At 43.3% G+C, this 21,825-nt stretch overlaps 1 protein-coding gene across 2 annotated transcripts in view; it reads right to left on the bottom strand.

Annotated features, from left to right (window-relative positions):
• Positions 1-10,507, bottom strand: part of LOC139641481 (polypeptide N-acetylgalactosaminyltransferase 10-like) — a 96,307-nt gene extending 85,800 nt beyond the window's left edge. For both annotated transcript variants that reach the window (XM_071515894.1, XM_071515893.1), the window contains exon 1: positions 10,256-10,507. In XM_071515894.1, the coding sequence (XP_071371995.1) occupies positions 10,256-10,414 (159 nt within the window). In that variant the 5' untranslated portion in view covers positions 10,415-10,507. The remainder of the gene's footprint in view (positions 1-10,255) is intronic.
• Positions 10,508-21,825: the final 11,318 nt, after the last annotated feature.

Raw genomic sequence — 21,825 nt, forward strand, 5'->3', positions numbered from 1 at the left:
GTTATTTTCTCTGCCCCATGCATTTTTCTTTAAATATTAGTATTGAAAAAACAAATATGTAGAAAAGGCTGCGCATGTTTTCAAAAAATTGTAAAAATAATTTTTCCCATCTCCATGTGTACAGCAACTCTGAACAGGACCTTGGACAGATGTGTATGGCAGACCATATGTTTACCTGTGGGAGGCAACTCAGCTCTCCGGGAGAGTTTAGGTCACGCTATTTAAGTTAAAAATTGAATTTTAACACGAGACATAGTGTGATGGATGTGTAGGGGGCAGCGGTGGTGATCTACAGCTGTGTTGGCTCTGCTGTGATCAGAGCCTCCACTGGCACCTTTCCAAACCCATCTGGGAAAAGAGCCGCTCAAATAAGCTCCTTATTATCATGTCTGGAGGAGAGGAAGGCAGGGAAATAACAGCAGAGAAATGCTGTATGGCAGGCCATTAAGTGCTGAGACATGGTAATGCCAGCTCAAAGAGCGGCTTCCCATCCCGCCCCAGCTAGAGGCTGAGGCCAAGCTGACAGACGAGCTCGCTCCCGTCATCCGACGTGTCACCCGGCTGCAGAAGCACACACTGCAGAACAAGAGACCATCCTCCAGCCGGAGGGCCCGGGTTCAAGCCCCAGTGACAGAAATCATCCGCCCCGCTGGAGCGTCCTTGAACGTGGCGCCGAACCCTTCCAGGGGCCGCTGTGCTTTGACCCCCCCTGCGGACGGGGCAAGTGAAAGGACAAGTTTCTCCTTCGGGGGATCGATACAGTACCACAAAAAAAGATTTAAAAATACATAATCCAAGGCCAAAGTGGTATATTTGTCTGTAGGCTTTCTTTCTAAATGCTGCGTTTGTGTTGGGGTTGAAAGCACTGTGCTGGTAACCCATTCAGTGATTATGTGAGCACAATTATTCTAGTTACCACCACTCCCCACCCCCCTCCTCTAGCCTTTCTGGCCCAGTGACTGCCTGCCAGGAGTGTGTTCATCTCCCACTCCCTCACCCCCTCTCGACTTTCCCCTGCCTCTCTCTCTCTGTCTGCCTCTCTCTCTCTCTCTCTGTCTCTCTCTCTCTCTCTCAGTAAGCAGACTTCACAGTGCATCTGAGTGACTTGTCTCTCCCGCTCTCTTCACATGGCTGCTGGGCTTGGCTGGGTTCGGCGTGGGAGGCCGGGTGCCACCGAGGGGACGGAGGACAGATGTGGCTTACATAATGATCAGCGAATCAGGCGTCTCGCTGTCGCCCTAATCCTCCTAGCATCGCTCCACGTATCTCCCCATCTGAGGCGGACCGGTCCCGGCTGTGCCGAGCTGAGCCGAGTCGAGCCACGCTGAGCCGGGAGCCTGAGGCGGCTTGCTCCTTCTCTCCACTGTGGCGATCAATGCTCAGTTTGGTTAAGAAGAGCGAATCAATGGGCTCAGCAGGGAGAGCTTTTACAGCGCTGCTGGGAGGCAATTATCAACATTTGTCAGTGAGGGGACAATCAGGGCATGGGATGATAGCTCAGGGTTCAACAGACTTCAGTCCAACACCAGAATATAATTTAAAATAAATTGGGCAGATGCAACTCTTTGAACAAAAAGTTAAAAAGCCTCCCTATTCAGTGGCTGGTTAATAATGGAACAGGCTGTAAATCTGCCAACATGTTTCGGCCCCCTGCCTTACATGAAGACGGGTACAGGAACAGACAGGAAGCACCAGTTTTTGTAAGTTCACCTCAGCACGTAAAGAGAGGTGTACCCAAATCTGACAATACAATCAGAAATGATTACAGTGTCAGATTCAAGATTCAATTACGCTAAGCCATTCCATCCCTTCAGATATATATTGTCTGCGAGAGGAGAAATGTCTTAAACAGAAACAATATCATGGATTGTGCCTCTGCCTCTCGGCTGTGCCCACCCCGAGCTCTCACTGTTCACTCTCTAGCAGCCCACTCCTCTCTCATACACAGGAAACCTCTGAGGACTTGTAACCCTGCAGTATTTCAAAACTGTTTACCAGCAATCATGCTCCTAAGAGCGTGTGTGTAACATACAGTGATAACCACTGAAGGTGCACTTATCCTGCATCCAGAGGGAACTGCAGACAATTCTTTCTTGAACGTTGCACAGTATATTGTGTAAAAACAAAATGTCTCCAACTCTACTGTTGCAGGAGAAAGTGGGACTTTTTTTCAAGTACAAAACACAGACTTTTATTTATCAATTCCAGTGATTTATCAATTTATCAATGTAAGTGTAGCTAATGCATATCTATCATCTGATCACTGTTGAGGCTTGTGCGGTCCTTTCTAGACCAAGACACACAAAGCCTCAAATCCAAGCTTCAGTTTGTACCCACCATCAACTTACAACAATGACAAGCCACATGAAAACACAGGTCTCCATCAACAGCAAAGGGAAAGACAAAACTTGGAATGTTTTCTATACATAATTCCGTCGACTGAATCACCCTTCTCCTTGAAAAGTCCCATGCCAACTTTACTCAAAAAAGTATATGGGGCATAGAAGGAACTAGGAGCCCCAAGTGAGCCCCACTGAAGCCTGGGGGGCTGCCAATAAAACAATGTCGCGCCTCACAACCACGGACAAAAGGCCATTCACAAATTTGGTCCACTCTGGTCTTAATGTTATGGAAACAGATTAGTGCCAGCAGAGGCTGTATTTGAATTGCATAAATATAAATTTGCCATGCCCATATTGAGCCGTTGCATTCAAAACATTCAGTAGTTTTGCAAAGCATTTTTGAATTTGAATGCAAAGCCTTGAAATTGTTTATGTCAATATTACTGAATTTAACTTTGAACTTCTCAATTCAGATTGAGCTCTCCAGGGACTCCAACATGGGACAGTGTACTACTACTACTTTTCACTAGCTAGTTTAAGTTTTGTCCTTGTCTCATTTCTGCACTTTCATTGGCTACCTTTCAGTGGGGAAGTCGTTGAAAGATTTGGGTGAAACTGAGGGGTGGGGGCCAGGACTTGCAAAATACTTCACTGCCTCAAGGCTAAAAGGTATATTTTAGCTTTAATGATGACATGATGGCCTAGGTTACTGAACTGAGCTCTTGGGGATGCTGAATTACATAAATGACACCTAGTCTTACAGGGCAATAGGTTGTTATCCCATGAATTATAATAATAATAATTCAGGTTAGTGATAGTAGTGTTAATGTTGACTATAAACTGTATAGTTCTGCCGTCGCAATAGTTGTCACTTCACTTCCACAAGAATCCCAGCATTCATGGCTTGTTTCATTTACCTTCTCTTCACCCACACAGCTTGTAGTTTCACGCATCGTTTTACATCCCTAATCAATGCCAATGAAAATGTTTCACAAGACGGGGGGGGGGGGGGGGGGGGGGGGTAAATTCCCCCTACCTAAGATTGGGTGAGGGAGTGTGTTGTGTCGGGGGATGATCAAAGTCTCATAAATGCTAACAGTGACATCACCTGCTGTTGCTGCAGGCAGCTCAGTAAGAGAGGCCTCGGTCTAGTGGAGCACAAAATGCAGCAATTTTTTTACGACGACAGCACGTCAGTCTTCAAACAGCTGTTCAGAAGTGCTGGTGTGGCTCCAGTCTGATTGTCGAAAAGTGTTTTAAGACTAGAAAACAAGACTGGCTGCATCAGTTCAAACCCTTCCTCTGAAGCTCTCGGAGCGAATAGGAAACATCTGTTGCGCTATGATCTGTAAAAATGAAAGGAGTCACACTTCACAGGGAAGCAGGGCAGCAGCAGCCTAATGGTCAGAGAAGCAGCTTGTGACTGGAAGTCTGACGGTTTGAATCGCGGTGAGAATGTGGATGAGGGAAGTGAACAACAGTGAACTCTCCTCTTCCCGCGCAACAACTGTGGAGGTGCCACTGAGCAAGGAGCTTAACCCTCACCGGCTCTGGAGGTGAAGCTCAGCGGCCGCCAGTAGAAGACTGGTTGTACTGGGCCGCTTCCAGGTGTGAAGTGCTGTAAAAGAGCATAGCCGCTCAGCCCATCTCCCTCGGCTAAACACGGGTTAGAAAAAAGCCCATCTGTGGTTTCTGTGGACTCTGAAACTGCCCCTCCCTTCCCTCAACTCCTGGACGATTAAGCTATCAGCCCATGAGGGGAACTTCAGCCTTACCACGGTTTTTGCTATCGCCTGATCTTTACTGCTGTGCAGCCAGGCAGTAGCTGTGGAAAAAGCAATTGCTCTGCCTTTTAAACACACACAGAAACTTACACACACAAACACTCTGCTTTTAATACACATGAACAAAGCCCAGAGCGGGCCGCCTGTAAATGCTGTGGATCTCAAGAGTGTGAGCTAGGGAAAAACACACACAAACTTCACACATCAAAAGATATTGCTGGAGGAAAAATAACGGACCTAATCTCTCTTATCTGTTACGGGAAAAGCTACCTTGGTGCATTCCCTTCAGAGAGAAACTCATCACAGGTCGGGTGCTGAGGTCAAGAGTACAGTGAGTTTTTCAAAAAGGAAATGCAATCTCCTAGCTGGAGATGTGATAACTGAACACGGAAAATACAGCCTGAGGCGAAGAGCTAAGGTCCATTTACCAGCTAACACTTTATGACACGTTTTTTTATTAATAACCATTAATCAGTAATATTTGGGTCCACCAGCATAAGGCGAAACTGGCCCGGGTAGACCGAGTCAACACTTGATCTAAAAACGGGCTACGCCAAGCTGACGGCCAAGACCGGCACTGATGTAAAAACCAGACAAAACACAAGCCGAGGGTTTGCGTTTTCTCCTGCAACATGTGATTTAGCTTTTAGTGCTTTTCTGTCCTTGTGCCAACATGTGGCTGCAACCAGTGGCGGTGCGTGGGCGGGGCAGACAGGGCAATTGCCCAGGGCGCCACGCGGTGCCAAAGTTGCCCACTTGTCTTAATTTGATTGTAACTAGGGTGACACAGCATAAATACATTTGTCGCGATCTACAAATAAAGAAAGGAGTGCAAGACGTAGTCAAAGCCGTAGTGTCCGGACAGCAGATGAAACAAACCATTTCTGTGCAAAAATAATAGAGTTGAGGATAGAGGACGGTGCACTCTTAGTGTGTGCACCGTCATGTTTTACGGGAAGCATACAAGCCCTGTTGGGCGGGGGTAAGCTGGTGGTCAGAGCAGTCAGGCTTGTGACCGGAGCGTCACCGCTGTGAATCAGCACATCAGCTTGGAAAATCTGGGTGGGGGGGGAAGTGGATAAGGAACGCTCTCTTCTCCCTTTACAACAACAGACCAGGATGGGTATTCATCCCCCAAATAGTCCAGTCTGTCTGCTGAATGGAAAACAGTAGGATGGTTGTACTGAGCAGCTCCCAGGTCAGTGTAACTGTGTGAATTTGAAGCAAAATGACACTGAATACAAGCACGATCAGCAAAAAAAATAAACATAAAAACACTAAATATACAAGTTAGTCTATCACCATAAAGGTTCCATCTTCAACGCGGTGAAGCTCAGTACAGTGAAGTACAGAGCCGGCTTTAAAATTAGTGTCCGGGGATGAGCTTAATCACCTGAACATAAAAAGCAGCTTCAGAAGCCATGGCTGTAATTAAAAGCCTAACTTCTCCCTCTGCATCCACGGGCGATCTGCTGCACCTGTCCCTCATTTGGGCTCTTGTTCTGATCTGGGGCAGCAGATCCCTGACAGGCATACAGAGCAGCTTCTGCACGCGCTCAGTCGGCGCTGCAGCCAGCAGCGAGTCAACGTCTGCCTTGTCTGAGCAACGATGAGAGGAAACGCTCTCCAACAAAGTCTGACTCTGAACAAACACCTCTTTTATCCCGTCTCTCCCTTTTTCTCCTGAGGTGTTTTATCCCCTCCTTTCCTCTCTCTCTCTCTCCCTCTCTCTCTCTCTCTCTCTGAGTGATAAAGTGCAACGTTTGAGTCTTCAGCAAGTCACTCCGCATCTCTTTGCAAATGACTTTCACCCTTCAATCTCCCATAGGCCTATTTCCAGAGGCTTAACACATTCAAGATAAAATCTCATTTCCCAGTGTGGGAACGCAGCACAGCTACACTGCATCAGGTGCTGACGTTTTTACCTTCTCTGACATCAACATTTCGAAAGGTCAGGGAAGTTCATTCTTGCAGCATCAAAAGATTACTTTTACAGAAAAAATTAAAATGCTGCACTTTGCAAGTGTAATAAACTCTAAGGAACTCTCACAGCTGTTATTATAAACCAAGTTAAAATGTCCTAATCCTACTCCTATAGCCTCCTTAATTGGCCTTAATCTCAAAGGATTCATAGGGTTGAAACGATTTCTTTAATTGCCGAGAACCACTATTTCCCTTACTTGTCTGAAGTCATATGAGGAAATTCACTGCAGCCTGAAAATATGCCTAATTTCAAAAACTGTGCCTGGAGGAATCACAGTTTTGTTCAAATCCTTGTGTATGTGCGGTGCGATCCAGTTTTAGATTTGTTTGCGGGGATAGCCCAAATCCGTCCAATTTCAGTTCTGTTCCTCTGCACTTTTCATTCGCTCTTCCTGTAGATGTAGCCCCAAGGTTACCGAGGCTCTGAATCCACTGTCTGGTATTGGCATGAAACATCATTCCGTCTCTCCCACATGATGTCAATAGAGCAGAAAGGAGAGATTTTTCACAGAACCAGAGGCTAAACTCTTATTCAACCTCAATGTTTATCAGAATAGCAACAGAGAAAGAACAGACGGGGAGCTGCAGGTCAGCTAGACTCACATTGCTGGAGGATTTAGAGACTATTGTACTGAGGCAACAGAATCTGGGACAATTCAATGACTTTTAAAGTCTTGTTTGGTCTAATTCCAGAACGATTTGTTTTTATTTTTGTGATATGAGGCGTGTGTTGACTCATTCACCTCCGGATCTTTTTGTCCAAGTCAACTAAAGGTCAAACCATTCATTCAACGAGTCATATTATCAGTGAAGTGGTTAGATAATGAACACCTTTGTGCATATGCAAAGGAAGAGTTACATATTTTGTGCAGGATTTGTTTCCAATATATTGCTGTGCAACTATAAGCCATTCTAATGTCAGGGAAACAGGCTGTCACCGCTAAAACCCCAGTGATCCCCTTCATGATTCAATTTGGTCCAATCGGCTTTCAGCAAACTCATAACCTACTTATAGCCAACTTATATGATTTAAGGTGCTATAGCTACATTGCTAAAGAGCTTTCAAGTGGTTTTAAATGGATTGAAACAAACAACAGGCCCTTGTTTGTTTGCCTCAAAAAGACAAACTTCAAGCTTTCAATGTTTTTAAGGCCTGCGGGAGCGCTGGAGGACAGCGGGGTCAAACAAAGATCTGATTTGCATTGCTTTCATTGTGACTGTGGGGAAAGAATACATCACAGCCAGACAGCCAGGGAATTCAAAATAAGGCCAATGCAACGGGGGTATTTATTCAGAAAACCAGTTTGTTCTGAGCGTTGACTTGGCCACCACTACAGTTCAGCAGCCTGCCAGCTTGTGTGAGGCGGACACAGAAATTAAAGATGTTCTTGTAATATTTCTCAGCTGTGATTTCTCCTCGTCCTGTGATGTTCAACAGAGGAGACGTCCTTGTTTACTTTGAGCTCGACTCATTAATAACACCAGACTGCTGGCTGACTGACCTTCTGCTGAGCCAGAAAGCAGTAGGCCTATATGCGTGTGTGTGTGTTTCCATTGTGTGTGTGTCAGTGAGTATACATGTGTGTCAAGAGGCGAAACGCACAAGGTCTCGCAATGATGAATGTGCAGTGATCCAGCCAACAGTGCATGGCACACAAATGTAGCCTCCAGCGTCCAGAAGCCTATATGATCCTCATTTCTCTGTGACAGGGCCGTGAATCTCGGCCAACTTTCCTTTCAAGAGCACAATTTATCTTCTTGGGTTTTTATCAGAGCCGATCAGATTGAGTTAGGGCGAGCTAAACCAGAGGAGAACCAAAAGACAAGCAGAATCCTCCAGTAACTTGCCCCAACAATGGCCAAAGACCTGGCAAAATATGTCTAAATATCTGTATGATCCAACGCACTTGCTTAGTCCGGGGGTTCCCAAACTATTGCAAATCAAGGACCTCCAGATGGATAAGCATTACACCACAGATGAAGATTTTCTTGCAAGGGGCCCCATCTGAGAAGGTCCTTGTTGTTGGGTACATGACACAAAATTATATAACAGCCTCTACTGTAGGTGTGAAGGGGACAGATGAAAGATGACTGATGAAAACACATTATCCATTCTCTCATTGTGCCAACAAATGAGTGAAATTAATCTACTACTCATTTTGCTGGGGGCCCCTTGGAACCCCCTTAAGGACCCATGGTGGTCACCGAACCCCAATTTGTAAACCACTGGCCTAGTCCACATGTTGACAACGACTATCCACCATGGCGGACAATGTGACTTGTAACTGTTCTTAGTTTGGCAGGTGATGCGTCTTCTGCCCATTCAACTGAATTAGGGAACTTAAATGCTTAGGGACGTTAAATCAAGTTGGCATGATTGGGTTTGCACGCGTCTGTCAGGACATTGTATGCTTTGGGGAATACTCTGTAAAGACATACATGCATCTCAGGCAGTCCAGCCAGTCAGTCAGACAATCACTCATTTAGCTGGATAGCGAGGCAGGCAGTCAGCTTCTTTTTAATTCCATCTATTGCTCTCATTTTCTCTAACCTCCACTTAACCTGAGCTGCTGGAGCAGGCAGGAGGAAATTGAGCAACCTATGTTTCAAGGAGCGTCTATTATAGGTGACTGGAAATGTGTAAATTACCATTCTGTCTCTGTCACAGTGGGGGAGCTTCTTAGCGGCTCATGACTGAACCATATCAGGTTGTTGTTAGTCATGTTTGTTCCATATCAGGGTGATAAACTCAATGACACGATATGCATTGACATGTGATTACAGCTGTTGCAGACAGTAGATGGGTAAAGGAACACAGAGTTAATTACAGTTATATTACAGTAATGCAGATGCAAATTGACTTTGAGAACCACAGTGTTACTGTTGTGTTCTAGCAATGTTTAAACACTCAGAGATAAATATTTTGAAGTCTGACAGACTACCTGTGCCTTGAAAGTACAGGCTTAAGGCATCAGACAGCGCAGACCACATCGACTTTTCATCATAAATGATTTACCTGTGAGAGAGTACGTCTGTGTGTGCATGTGTGTAGAAAACCAGATTGCCGGAACCAGAGTAAGCTGCACTAGTTCATCATTCTAAGAGGAATCGCCATGCAATTTAAAGGGGCCCTGCTGTAGGAATTCAACATTTCCTACACTTCCATACATATATGATCAAATATTTTTAAAGAGGACATTATTCTAAGTCAATTCTCCAGTCAAGGTATCTCCCCTGACTAAACAATTGCTAAAATCCTTCCAGTCGACCAAATTTGCAGCGATTGGTCTGACTGCCCCCCCCCCCCCCCCCCCCCCCTCCTCCCCTCCCTTCACACACACACACACACACCCTGAAAGCCTCCATTCACCCGATTTACCTCATTTGAATTAGAGTAGCTGGTATTGTCTGCCAATCAGGGTCCAGTACTGTGACTGTTCTGGCTGCTAGGACTTATATCTCTTCTTTGAATTTATATTTATTCAATCAATCAATAGCCCACCCTTTGAACTAAACTACATTTATTTCCCAAACATCACGTAGAGGACTATCCTTACACCAAGCCCTAGCATATTATGCAAAAACAACATCACGACCACTGTCATGATATGGCACCTTTAAACGTCTGCTGCCTGTCAGCCTGCCTGCTCCACATTTTTTGACAACTTCCTGAAGTCAGTGTTATTGTAACTTTACTGCGACGCCTAGCTCCGGCTCTGCTACGTGGCTTCCTACTGTATTCACCCCGGTAGCTTTTCTTTTTTTTTATTTTTTTATTTTTTTATCTAACGTTAATGACCTCCCTGATCCTGCAGAGCCTCTGTGACACAACACGACATGTCTAGCAAAGCAACAACACGCACACAGCACGGGAATGTGAAGGTTAGGTCGGCGGTACAAGCATGCAATCACGACATAGGAGCAACGGCATGAGGAAGTACGCAGCAACGTATCCGATTTAGCTGGCTCTCCCTCCGCACTACCGAGACCAAACTAACTCCCCGGCAGTGTAGGGGGAGTGTTGCTGGCGAATAACATCACATTTTTTTTCCCCCGAAAACGAAGCTCGTTACACACTGCCAAGACAACCGAGATAACCGCTGAGACCTCGGCGCAGTGCCGACTGAGCCGCCCGTCCGACCTTACCTGTATTATCGGGATGCCGCCCGGTCCGTCCACGGTGTCGGGCGAGTTGTCAAACACTCGGTCCCTGTACAAAGACCAAAGACCGACGTTGGGGAGGAAAAGAAGAGCCGCTATGAGCAGCCCGGCGAACTGCAGCAGCCTCTTCTCTTTCCGCCTCATCTCTCCGGTTTTTAAAAAAAAAAAAAAAAAAATCTGGTGGGGAAACACCGGCAGGAGACAAAACTAGCGAGTCCCGATCCTTTTCCAGGCGGAGGCAACTTTCACTCTGAGAGAGCCACGGCGGCTGTAACCGTTGAAGAGCAAGCGAGCACTTCCGCTAGGGGGAGCGAACCACTGCGCGAGCCACTGCGCGAGCGGTGGAAGGAGGAGAAGGAGAAGGAGGAGGAGGGAGGGGGGGGGATGGTTAACGGAAAACTGTTAGATTTTGTAAGGATATTACGGCTGGAATCGATCGCCTCTCTAAACCCATCGTCTCCACATCATGTGATACAGTGAAAGTGGGGAAATCGATTGCTGTGATTAGAAGGTAAAGAGCACACGTGCCCCATCCCCCCACCCCCCCTTCTCCCGTACCACCCACCGACCCACCCACCCCGGAGAACGAAGTGAAGGCGTTCATGAAAAGTTAGATCAGTGATTCTCAACCTTTTTCATATCAAGGACCCCTAATTTAGTATAGATTAGGGCTACAGACCCCCATTTGGTGTGAGATTTTTTTCTCACCCAAATCTGATATTTGCTAGATATGATTTTTTTTTTCCAGAATTCCATGACTATCTGTATTGTAGGTAGAGAGATAACAGTGAAACTATGATCAAAATAGCCATTCCTCTACATTCTCTAATTGTGTTAACTTTTTGTAAATGAAATAATGGTGAAGTTTAGGCTAATAATTCATCAACTTGCTGGGGACCCCCTGGAGCCTCCTCAAGGACCTCTGGTGGTCCCCGGACCCCACGTTGAGAACCACTGAGATCATTAGAGCTCCCGTAGGCTTCAGTTGCCTTCAGATGCACCTCGGAAATAAGACCAACCCCGTTTACTTGGGGCATAACAAATTAAAGGTTCCATATTATTTAGTTGTGTTTTTTTTTTTTATTTGATTTTCAAAATATAGTGTGGCTCAGGATAAGAATGGTGTTTTGCAAATAAATGTAGCATAGTGGAAAGGGTATTTTTACTGAATGAATAAGGAGAGCAGTTACAACACAGCCCCCTGATTCAAATGGTAAACGATGATGATTCATTGTTTCCCCCAGTTTTCTTCTTGTCAGGGTGGAAAAAGCCTCTGAAACCGCATTTAGACCATCATGGGACATTAAAACTCTCCATTGAAACTATGAAACTAATTAAATTATTTTAGTGTTAGCAGCTCTATTTATTCTCTATTTATTCAGTGGTAGGAAAAATCTGGGATATAATACTACCCTTAAATGAAGAGTTAAGTCACAATAAAACATGATTGGACAATTAGATTAATAAATAAAATGTGCAAATAAAAAATATTGTTTTTCATGTTTTACAGATGGGTTTTATGTAGCTGTGGTCAGAGAGATATTATATTGGAGGTGGACCACATGGCCGATATCTCAGTAAAAGCCCAATATTGGCCTGATCTGGTCTAACCCTATAGCTCACACAATAATTATGAAACCTGGGAGTTTGAATGCCATCCTTTTGTGTGTTTGAGTGTCATTCACAGGAACATTAATGGAAACATGGATTCAGCCTCCATCACAGTAAGCATCTTTAAGCTTCTTAAATGTCCTTGAGCAAAACATTGAATCCCCATCAGCCTGAAGAGTGGTGTTCTGCAGCTGTCCAAGCGCTCTGACCTCCATGTCCATTGTGGCAAGAGAAAAGATGGATTTCTCCTTCAGACTTATAATTATAGCTGTCAAATCTCATTGGAATGAATGAATGAATGAATGACATTTTTATTATTGTGTCATGCATACAATTGTATGCCCAGCCCGCATGGGCTTACAAGACACCATAAATTCAAACAAGCCAGGACCAGAGTACAGCGTATACACTATCACACAACAAAGAAAGAAAATAAAGAGACAAAAGCATCTTTCACCTTCAGATCTTCAGACCATCCTTGAGTAGAACAGAACTCCTAGATCACTGACAAAAGCTTACTATGTGTTACTGAGAAATCGAAATAAATATTAATTAAACAATCTATCTTGCCTTCTTTTCCAGGCTTTTGAGATGAAGTTAGCAATCTTAAACACATCAAAATTAAACAGCCATGGATGTATGTTCCTGTCACTGGTAAACTTGCTGTTACTGCCAAAGCCTCTCATTTAAATGTTACAGAATAGCTCCTCTCCCCTTAAATCTAACTTTCCATTTGGAGTTGAAAACATGCCAGAATGTTTTACTTTACAAATTACAGACACGGTAGATTCACACAGGATTATAACCTCAAACGATCTTATTACAAATCACTGGAGGTCCCAGGTAGTATTAGTTCCTTGCAAATGGAGCTATAGTGGGGAATGTACTTCAAATTCTTTGCTTTCTGCATTAGTAAAAATGATGGACATGGCACACTCATACTAGATTGAATTTACAGATGTCGTTAGTTACAATTGCAGTTAAGGGACCTCGCCAGTAATTTAGTTTGAGTAGGGCTGTTGTAACATAGAGTTGCACCTTGAATCTTAGAAACTAGTGAAGGGTTCATGAACGAAATTGGTTCAGCAACAGAATTGAATAAAACAATTAAAAATTTACAGTTATAATCAAGCTGACACAGTTGTAAACAGGAAACCAATCTTTGGGACAAAGATGTTAATCTGCCGACCTTGGCAACTGCAGTGCTGGCTGGCTATTCTCCAGAAATGGTCTTAATCAATCTCAAATCAGTCTAAATAAAAGCCTAAAATTCTCAAACTTCAAGTGCGATATTGTACAATTCATTCAGTTCGATCAGCAGTTCAGTTGCTAGTGTATAGAGTCAAGTCAAGTCATGTGTATTTATGTTTATTTGACTTTTAACCATAGGTTTCACTCTCACCACAATCAAACAAAACAGCACAGACCTCTGCCATATCTGACAACACCCCGCAAGGAAGTTATGCATCTTTTGGTGATATGCCACGCCCTCTTTTGGCCAGTCGACATGAAAAGTTAATCAGTTCTTCCATCGGCCCACAACCAACCTTCATACCAAGTTTTGAGCAAATCCGTGCCCAACTTTTTGAAATATCCTGTTAACATTACCTCCTTGGTGGAGATAATCCACAACAAGAAGAATTTTCCCTTATGAGTTCCTCAGACAAAATCTTATAAAACTCCGTGGCCTAATGTGTGTCTCTGAGGGTTGGGGCTATTCATGAATTGAATTGGGAATGCATCATAAAATCCAGTTCAGTTCCTGGAGTTGGAATTGGAATTGGAGCCAGCCAAGGAAACATAAATGGAATTGAATTGGAATGACAGCAAACTGAATTGAATTCCATTAAATTCCACTTTTAAGACGTGTAATCTCAGGTATGTGGTAAGAAAAAGCACAAAAGCATGGGATTTCACCAGAATTTAATTGAATTAGGTTCAGCTTTTCACCTGAACTTCCAATTCAATTCCAATTCTGTTTCCAGTAGGTTTTTTTTTTTCAATTTCCAAATCCACAGTTCCTCAGTTGAATTGGAGAACCCCTTTTGAGAACCCTTGACTTAAAGAACCAGTTCTGTACATTGGCCAGTGAGTGTTTAACCCGTTTCCGGTTTGTACATGAGACAACCGAATGGGCACGATAGTAAGTTAGCAATGGCTGCTGAACAATGACTGCGTTTACATGGACTTGAGTATCCCGGTTATGAGGCTTATCCCGGTTTTGATCATATTCGGGATATGGTGTTTACATGGAACACAGAGAAATCTGATAATTCATATCCCCGTATGATAAATACTAGTATCCCGGTTACTGATTACTGCATGCTGTTTGCGCAGGCACCTGTGATGTTTACAACACAAACCGGCAATTTTGAAATCATTAATCCAATATTCCTCTGTAACTGTTAACCTTAAATTAATTTGACTGTTTTGTTTTTATGTTTGGCTGTAGTAATGTTTCTTTAGTATTTTCCACCCAGACCTGACTTGCTCCACTGTACGTGTTGGGAAACCGGCGTCCTGTAGTCTGTATACTACAGACTTGAATAGGTCAGCATTTCGATGCTTTCTCCCACCTAAACTGCCAAGTATATTTAATTATTTCATCACTGAAAGACAAAACTCTGTTTCCTCATCGCTCCAGAAGTGAGACGCTCTTGTTGCTGCCATTGTTTGTGTTTTTCTGTTACGTCACTTGGCTGGGATAAGATGTTTACATGCAACAGTATCCCGGTTTCTTTCGGAGTACTCCAGCTAGCATAATCGGGTTTCTCAAAACCGGGTTAAGGGCTTATCCAGGTCTCTGAAATCGGGATATGATGTTTACTAACCTGACTTGCCAGATGGTTTGATACACAGAACCATCTGGGAAGTCGTCATTGGAAACTGTTTGGAAAAGGGCAGGCACTTTCAAAAAATACTTGGCAGGTGATTGGATGAACCACCTGTCTATCACCGTCTATCACGGGCTAACTTCAACCAATCAGATCAACGAACCATATAAACAAACTCTTGCCGAAGCCGGTCGGGAGAAGAGCGAAAACATCTTTTCCGCCCAGAAAAGCCTTCAGTGCCGTTCTTTGCTCTTCTTTCAATGAAGAAATCCTCTCCAGTTCAGAAGTAACTGATGTTATAGCAGCATCTACGCTAGCCTCTTTAGGAGCCGCCATTGTTGTGAACGAACAGTCGCTCCTCGCTGTCGTCACACCTAAGCCCCGCCCCCCAGCTGCCCTCACAGGACGCTGATTGGTCCGCACCGCTGTGGTTCGGCCACAAACGGATAACTTGAAAGCCTGGCAAGATGGATTCTCGTGTGATCGTGATCTCGCAAATCCAGCTGCCTCGCAAGGTAAGATGTTTACATGCACAAACACAACAACGGGATACTTCAAAAACCCGATCAGAACCGGGACACTCAAGTCCGTGTAAACGCAGTCGATGAGACCACCACTAAAAACCTTCACCTCCAGCATCAAAACCTGTCGCACGTGCCAACAAAACAATCATGGGGATTACTTTTATTTTAACGGGGCAGTAGAAAAGAAAACTGTGCTACATCATGCCGAAAAAAAAAGAGTGGTTACTGTTCGGGGGGGCGAGGTCCGACACAACGACCATCTGTTTCATCACATTGTTCCCGCGGCCGCAGCTGTGGCAGAGCCAGAGGTGCAGCTAATGAAGCCTAATGCTGCCGCTGATGGAGAGAGCCAGGCAGGCAGCGGCCACCACACCTAGTTTGTAAGCACAGAACAAAGCACACATCTGCCTTAGATGTTCTGTGTCATAATTGTGTGTGTGTGTGTGTGTGTGTGTGTGTCTGTTTCCTCTTTAGTCAATGAGTAGGAGTAATGTCTTCTCTGGAATAGCCAGCATCACTGTGTTCCTAGCAGGCAGATGGTTGTCCATTTAAATTAAATTGAAATGTCAGCTCAGTGGAGGAGTAATCAGCGTTATCAAGTGTTTATTCGGTTGCGGGTTTAGTGAGAGTGTGTGTGTGTGTGTGTGTGTGTGTGTGTGTGTGTGTGGGTGTGTGTGATCTTGTTTGTTTACACACACGCTATACGCAGTGAAATGTTTTCGCCAGATTATTATATAAAACCCATTTTCAGACAGTGAGTGGATATTCTTTCATTTACATATAAAGTACGCCCAGCTAGGTCTAATTACCATGAGCACATATTTGGACACAACACCACCACTGCTGTGTTTCAGTGTGCAACCAGCAGAGGTGTTACAGATTACTCAAGTGCTTGGAAAAGACAAATTCAAGCCCATCCAGAGTGCTGCAGTTACACGTCTGCCTTTATTACACAAGTGTTAGTGGAGCATGAAAATCATACTTGACTAGTTTGGAAAATAAATGAGCGTTTATTGAATTTGTACTCCAGATATTATGTGGAACGTAAATAGCATTACAGACGAGCTGCAACCCGAGACAATTAATATCCAATGTCAGCAAGATTAAGGGGGGAATTCAGCTTGAAAAATACCGTGTTGAATGTCAGTAGGCTTTTTGAGTACGCCTGATCAGAAAAAATGCACACAAATGTTCTCAAAAATTGCACGTAAACCATCTTATGTCGTGTTAATTTCTTCATATTTTTATGCAAGTTGCTGACATCCAGGAAATACCAAATTAAATACCAAAGAAAAACAACAATCGAGGATGAGAAGAAGGGGAAAGAGGGGTAGCCTCTCCTGTAGGTCTGCTCCTTAATTTGTGTTGTTTTGTTTTCCATGTTCGGGCCTGCGTGCTCGTTTCTGTTTTTTGTTTATGTATGTTGCTAAAATTCAGAATAAAAACATTTGAACTAGAGAAGAAGGGGAAAGAGAAGAAGGGGCTTTAATTTTATACGATGATGCCTCTGCCTGTGTCTCTGCCTCCTGACTTTGTTCTCTCTGGGCTGGTTGTCTCAGCAGGACGCCCACCTCCTGAGCTGCCACCACACCACCGCCGCCTCTACGTCTCAGCATGCAACCTGCAGAGTTATGGATTACAAAAGTGCTTGGAAAAAATCTACGTGCGTGGAGCCAGAAGAGTGTGGCTGATACAATAAAAGCAAATCAAATTCAACACTTTGACAAACACACACAGCCACAGAAACCTTGCTGGCAGGCGAAGCAGCAGGTTCATAACACTTTCTGAAGTGAGCACAAACTCTGAAATGCAGATTATGTGTTGTGGGCACAAATTATGTGAAGATTACATTCCTCCACCATGAATTAGATTTTAGTACAATGGCATGAATTGGACACGGCATTTTCTCCTGTTTGTCATGTGAAAACGTTAGCTAACTGTTCAGTTTAGGCAATTAAAACAACTTTGGTAGTAGCGTGGGTTGTGTCTCTTCCTCCATGATAAAACCCCAAAATCGTTGATTCTCTGTTGTCTGTTGCTCCGGTTGAGGAGATTGGAGAATTGTGTTTTTTTCTCTCTCCATTCACTGCCATTGTATGGAAGAACAGTCTGAAAATCACACTTCTAGCACAAAAACGAACACCAACAAAGCAGATTCTTAAATATATAACAAAAACGAGTCATGCTTGAACAAGTGTAACACCGAAATCCAGTCGGAGGAAACTTATGCAACTTATAGAACAAAGAAAATAATACGTTTACTGGAAATGGGAAACAGTTATTGCATTTTGAAGTCCAATGTGTCGGCCACGCCCCCCTGCAGGCTGAAGCACTGGGTCACTTTTCAGCTGGTGGCATGTGTGGGAAATAAATAACATAGAAATAGATAACTTTAGGATAGAATAAGACTGCGTGTATTGTCTTTACCATGTCATAGTAAAAAAGCACAAAAGAGTCCTCTACAGCATGTGAAGTGTGTATGGTGTGCAACATGTGAAAGTGGTGATGGAAAGTTACTAGTTTAAGTAACGGCCGAGAGTGCATCACAAGGTTAAAATGTCAGCTTACTAAAAATGATAACAGTCTAAACCACAGACTTGTATGAAATACTTGTGAAGAATCAGTTGAAACCAGTTTATAAGGAGGAACTTAGTCTGGAATATATTATAATCAGGCTGTGAACACTTGTTCTGTAAGATGTTTGTCACACTGTATAAAAGAAAGTTTTAAGATCCTCTTTCCTTAGAGACTGCTCCACAATTGCATGACTAACATGCTAGAGTCCTCTCTCTCCATGTACATGTGTAAGGAATAAAGACTTGTATTCACAGAGATTCAGCATATTAAGTCAAGTCAAGTCAAGTCAAATTTATTTATACAGCACATTTCATACACAGAGCAACACAATGTGCTTTACATAAAAAGACAATACAGTATGCATATGCAATATGCATCAACAAGTGTTAGTGCAAAATATGCCAATGTCAAAATATACAAAACACACACACACAGACTCACACACACACACACATTAAGAACTTAGCCATAGATTGTTGTGAAAAGTAAGGTTTTTAACCTGGTTTTAAAGGTGTTCAGTGTGGGGGCCTCTCTCAGGTCCTCAGGCAGGGCGTTCCATCTACTTGGGGCATAAATACAAAAGGCAGCATCCCCTGCTTTGGAGTTAGTATGAGGGACGGTTAAAAGACCGCTGCCTGTGGACCTTGCTGGTTCTTGCTGGTTTTTATCTAATTAGCATGTCTGTTATATACTGAGGTGCAAGGCCATTTAGAGCTTTGTAAACAAGTAGTAGAATTTTAAAATCGATTCTAGTTTTGACAGGGAGCCAATGCAGGGATCTAAGAACCGGCGTAATGTGTTCAGACTTTTTAGTTCCTGTTAGAACGCGTTCAGCTGCATTTTGTATTTACTGTAGTCGCCGCACAGCTGATTTTGGGAGGCCGGTGAAAAGACCATTACAGTTGTCTAGTCTACTTGTTATAAATGCATGAATTAATTTCTCAGAGTCTGATTTTGATAGAAAGCCCCTCAGTTTTGAAATGTTTTTTAGATGGTAGAAGGCTGATCTTGTGAGTTGATTGATATGGCTCTTAAAATTTAGATCGCCGTCTATGATTACACCCAGATTTCTAGCTTCACTTTTGATCTCCAGAGACAGAGAACTGAGATGAGCTGCAATTTTCTGTCTCTGAGCCTTTGCACCAAAGATGAGTATTTCTGTTTTGTCTTTGTTCAGTTGTAAAAAGTTCTGTGACATCCATAGATTAATATCAGCAATACACTGAGTTAGGGAATGTATGGGATCTAGGTCCTCGTGGGATAGGGATATGTACAGTTGTGAATCATCTGCATAATTATGGTAGTTTATTTTGTGTTTCTGTATGACATGTGCGAGTGGGAGCATATAGAGATTAAACAGTAGTGGTCCAAGAATCGAACCTTGGGGTACTCCACACATAATACTCACTCTTTCCGAGGCAAAGTCACCAATGGACACAAAGAACTGCCTATCCTGTAGGTAGGATCTGAACCAGTTTAGAACCGGGCCGGATAGGCCGACCCATTTTTCTAACCTCTGTAGTAAAATGTCATGGTCAACAGTGTCGAAAGCGGCACTGAGATCCAGAAGCACAAGAACAGATAGTTTATTGGAGTCTGTGTTTATATGCAGATCGTTCACAACTTTGATAAGTGCTGTTTCTGTGCTATGGTGAGATCGAAAACCAGATTGATAAGTGTCTAGAAGGCTGTTTGATGTTAGAAAGTTATTAAGCTGAGAATAAACTGTTTTTTCAAGTATTTTGCTGAGGAAAGGTAAGTTGGAGATGGGCCTATAGTTAGCAATAACTGTTGCATCAAGGTTACTCTTCTTCAGAAGTGGTTTAAAGACAGCTGTTTTAAGCGCTGCAGGAAATATACCTGACTGAAGAGAGCAGTTAATAATTTCCAATACCTCAGGTGCTAAGCAGTCAAAAACAGTTTTAAAAAATGTGGTAGGGAGAGGATCCAAGCAGCAGGTGGAGGACCTGAGCTGCCCAACAAAATTGTCTAGTTGTTGTAGGTCTAGAGGGTCAAAATGAGACATGGCACAAGTAATATTCCTGGAGAACTGGAGGGTAGGTTCATTTATAGAACTTGAGGCACTAATGTTCTGTCTGATGGCAGTAATTTTGTTATTGAAGAATGTGGCGAATTGCTCACATTTTTTAGTGGACAGCATCTCTGATGGGGTTGGACATGGTGGATTAATAAGTCGATCAACAGTAGAGAAGAGCACTTTACTATTGTTGATATTTTCATTAATGATTTTAGAGAAGAAGGATTCTCTGTTTAATTTCTTTGTTGTAGTAACTCAGTCTATCCTTGTAGATTTCATAGTGAACCTGAAGTTTTGTCTTTCTCCACTGTCGTTCTGCCTGACGACACTTTCTCTTAAACTGCCTAACAACCACTCCATTTCTCCAGGGGGCTTTTTGTTTTTTTATGTTTTTAGTTTTAACAGGTGCAATGCTGTCAATGATATTTCGTACTTTTGAGTTGAAGTTGTTCACAGGATCCTCAGTTGGTGATGCCATGAACAATGGTAACTCATTTACAGTTTTCTTAAAGGTTTCAATTGTGTTATTATCAATTAATCCAGGTACTGAGAGGATCATTTTTCCCTGACACATGCCACCATGACGGAGCAGTGACAACAAAAGGAAAGACTGAAATGTTTTTGACGCTTCCTCGTTGACTGAACAAAAGAAAAATTCAGTGTGTTGGTACGCCGTTCATGTTCTAGTCTAAAATGGGGGAAAACAACAGGGATGAAAAGGCAAGATTACAGTTTTTTGTTGTTGTCTCTTCCAGCATGGCTGTCCAAACCCTGGCCATCGCTCTCTGAATACCCTCTAACAAGCCTCTATTGGATGAGGCATGAAAACATCTTTCAACAAATTGACGGCTTTTATTTACTTCACCCCGGGTTCAGGCTTAAAACATTGTGCTAATTGTTTATCAGAGAGGACTCAGTGCCAGAATGAACACTGCTAATGTGTTTCAGCAGACAGCAGTCAGGCCGCGGTCTGCCACCGGGGAATAAGGATGCTAGGGTTTCCTCTGCTTTGATGTTCTGCAAATTACCTTGATTTTCTCGGCCTCTTTCAAATCCACACTGAGCCTGTGACATGAACAGGAGGGTTAGAAAGCAAAGGGCTGCTCCATCAACGTAAATCCCCTCCACATTCAGAGGTTGTGGGGTTCATCCATAATTCATGCAGGAAGACACTGAACAGATTGAATTGTCACAACTCAGGCTGGTACAGATGGAGAGAATGAGAGAGGAATGAGCTGCTCTCTCTCTCTCTCTATCTATCTCTCTCTCTCTCTGTGTCCTGAACAGAAATAGAAAGAGCAGGATTAGTAGGGGGAACGACTCCAACACATCATAAGTTCAAGTCCACTCAGCTGAACAATGTGGCTAATCTTTATTTAACGAACATTCACCCGTTATACGCCTGCCTGCCAAAACACAAGTGTTACTGCAGACCAAGGGTCATGCTCGGCTGGTTTGGAGTGGAAAACAAGAATTCATGTGATGTGTATTCCAGAGGTTACATGGAAGAACCGGCATTATTGATTATCCCAAGGCGATTAAAATCTAATGCCACCAAGGTCAGGAAGGTCCAGAAGGAGTCCATTAGAATTCAGTGAAATGAAGAACTCAACAGCTTGTAAAAAAAAAAAAAACATTCATATTCAGTAGGGCTTGCTGAAAACTTGTACTGCTTGAAATCACTCTGCTTTTTTGGGTTGATCAGAAAATGGTACACAATTTTTTTTCCAAAGCAAGAAAACTCAAAATACCAGGCACCAGATGTATAAATAACACATAAAAAATAATGTGTGTGTTATTTTCTATGCAGAAACTGGGATTTCTAATTATCTCCATGCATACTTTGAGCCAGTTGAGTATGTGCTGTGGCAACACTGAACGGCAAAGAAAGACATCGTAGTAGAAACGCATTCTACGTTTTCACGACACACATATAGTGATCATTTCACTAGGTTTTAACCACAGAAATAG

The sequence above is a fragment of the Centroberyx affinis genome, unplaced genomic scaffold (genome assembly GCF_046629955.1).
Source record: "Centroberyx affinis isolate AG114_WGS23_722 - 3 ecotype Tasmania unplaced genomic scaffold, CSIRO-AGI_Caff_v1 ptg000377l_1, whole genome shotgun sequence".
NCBI lineage: Eukaryota > Metazoa > Chordata > Actinopteri > Beryciformes > Berycidae > Centroberyx > Centroberyx affinis.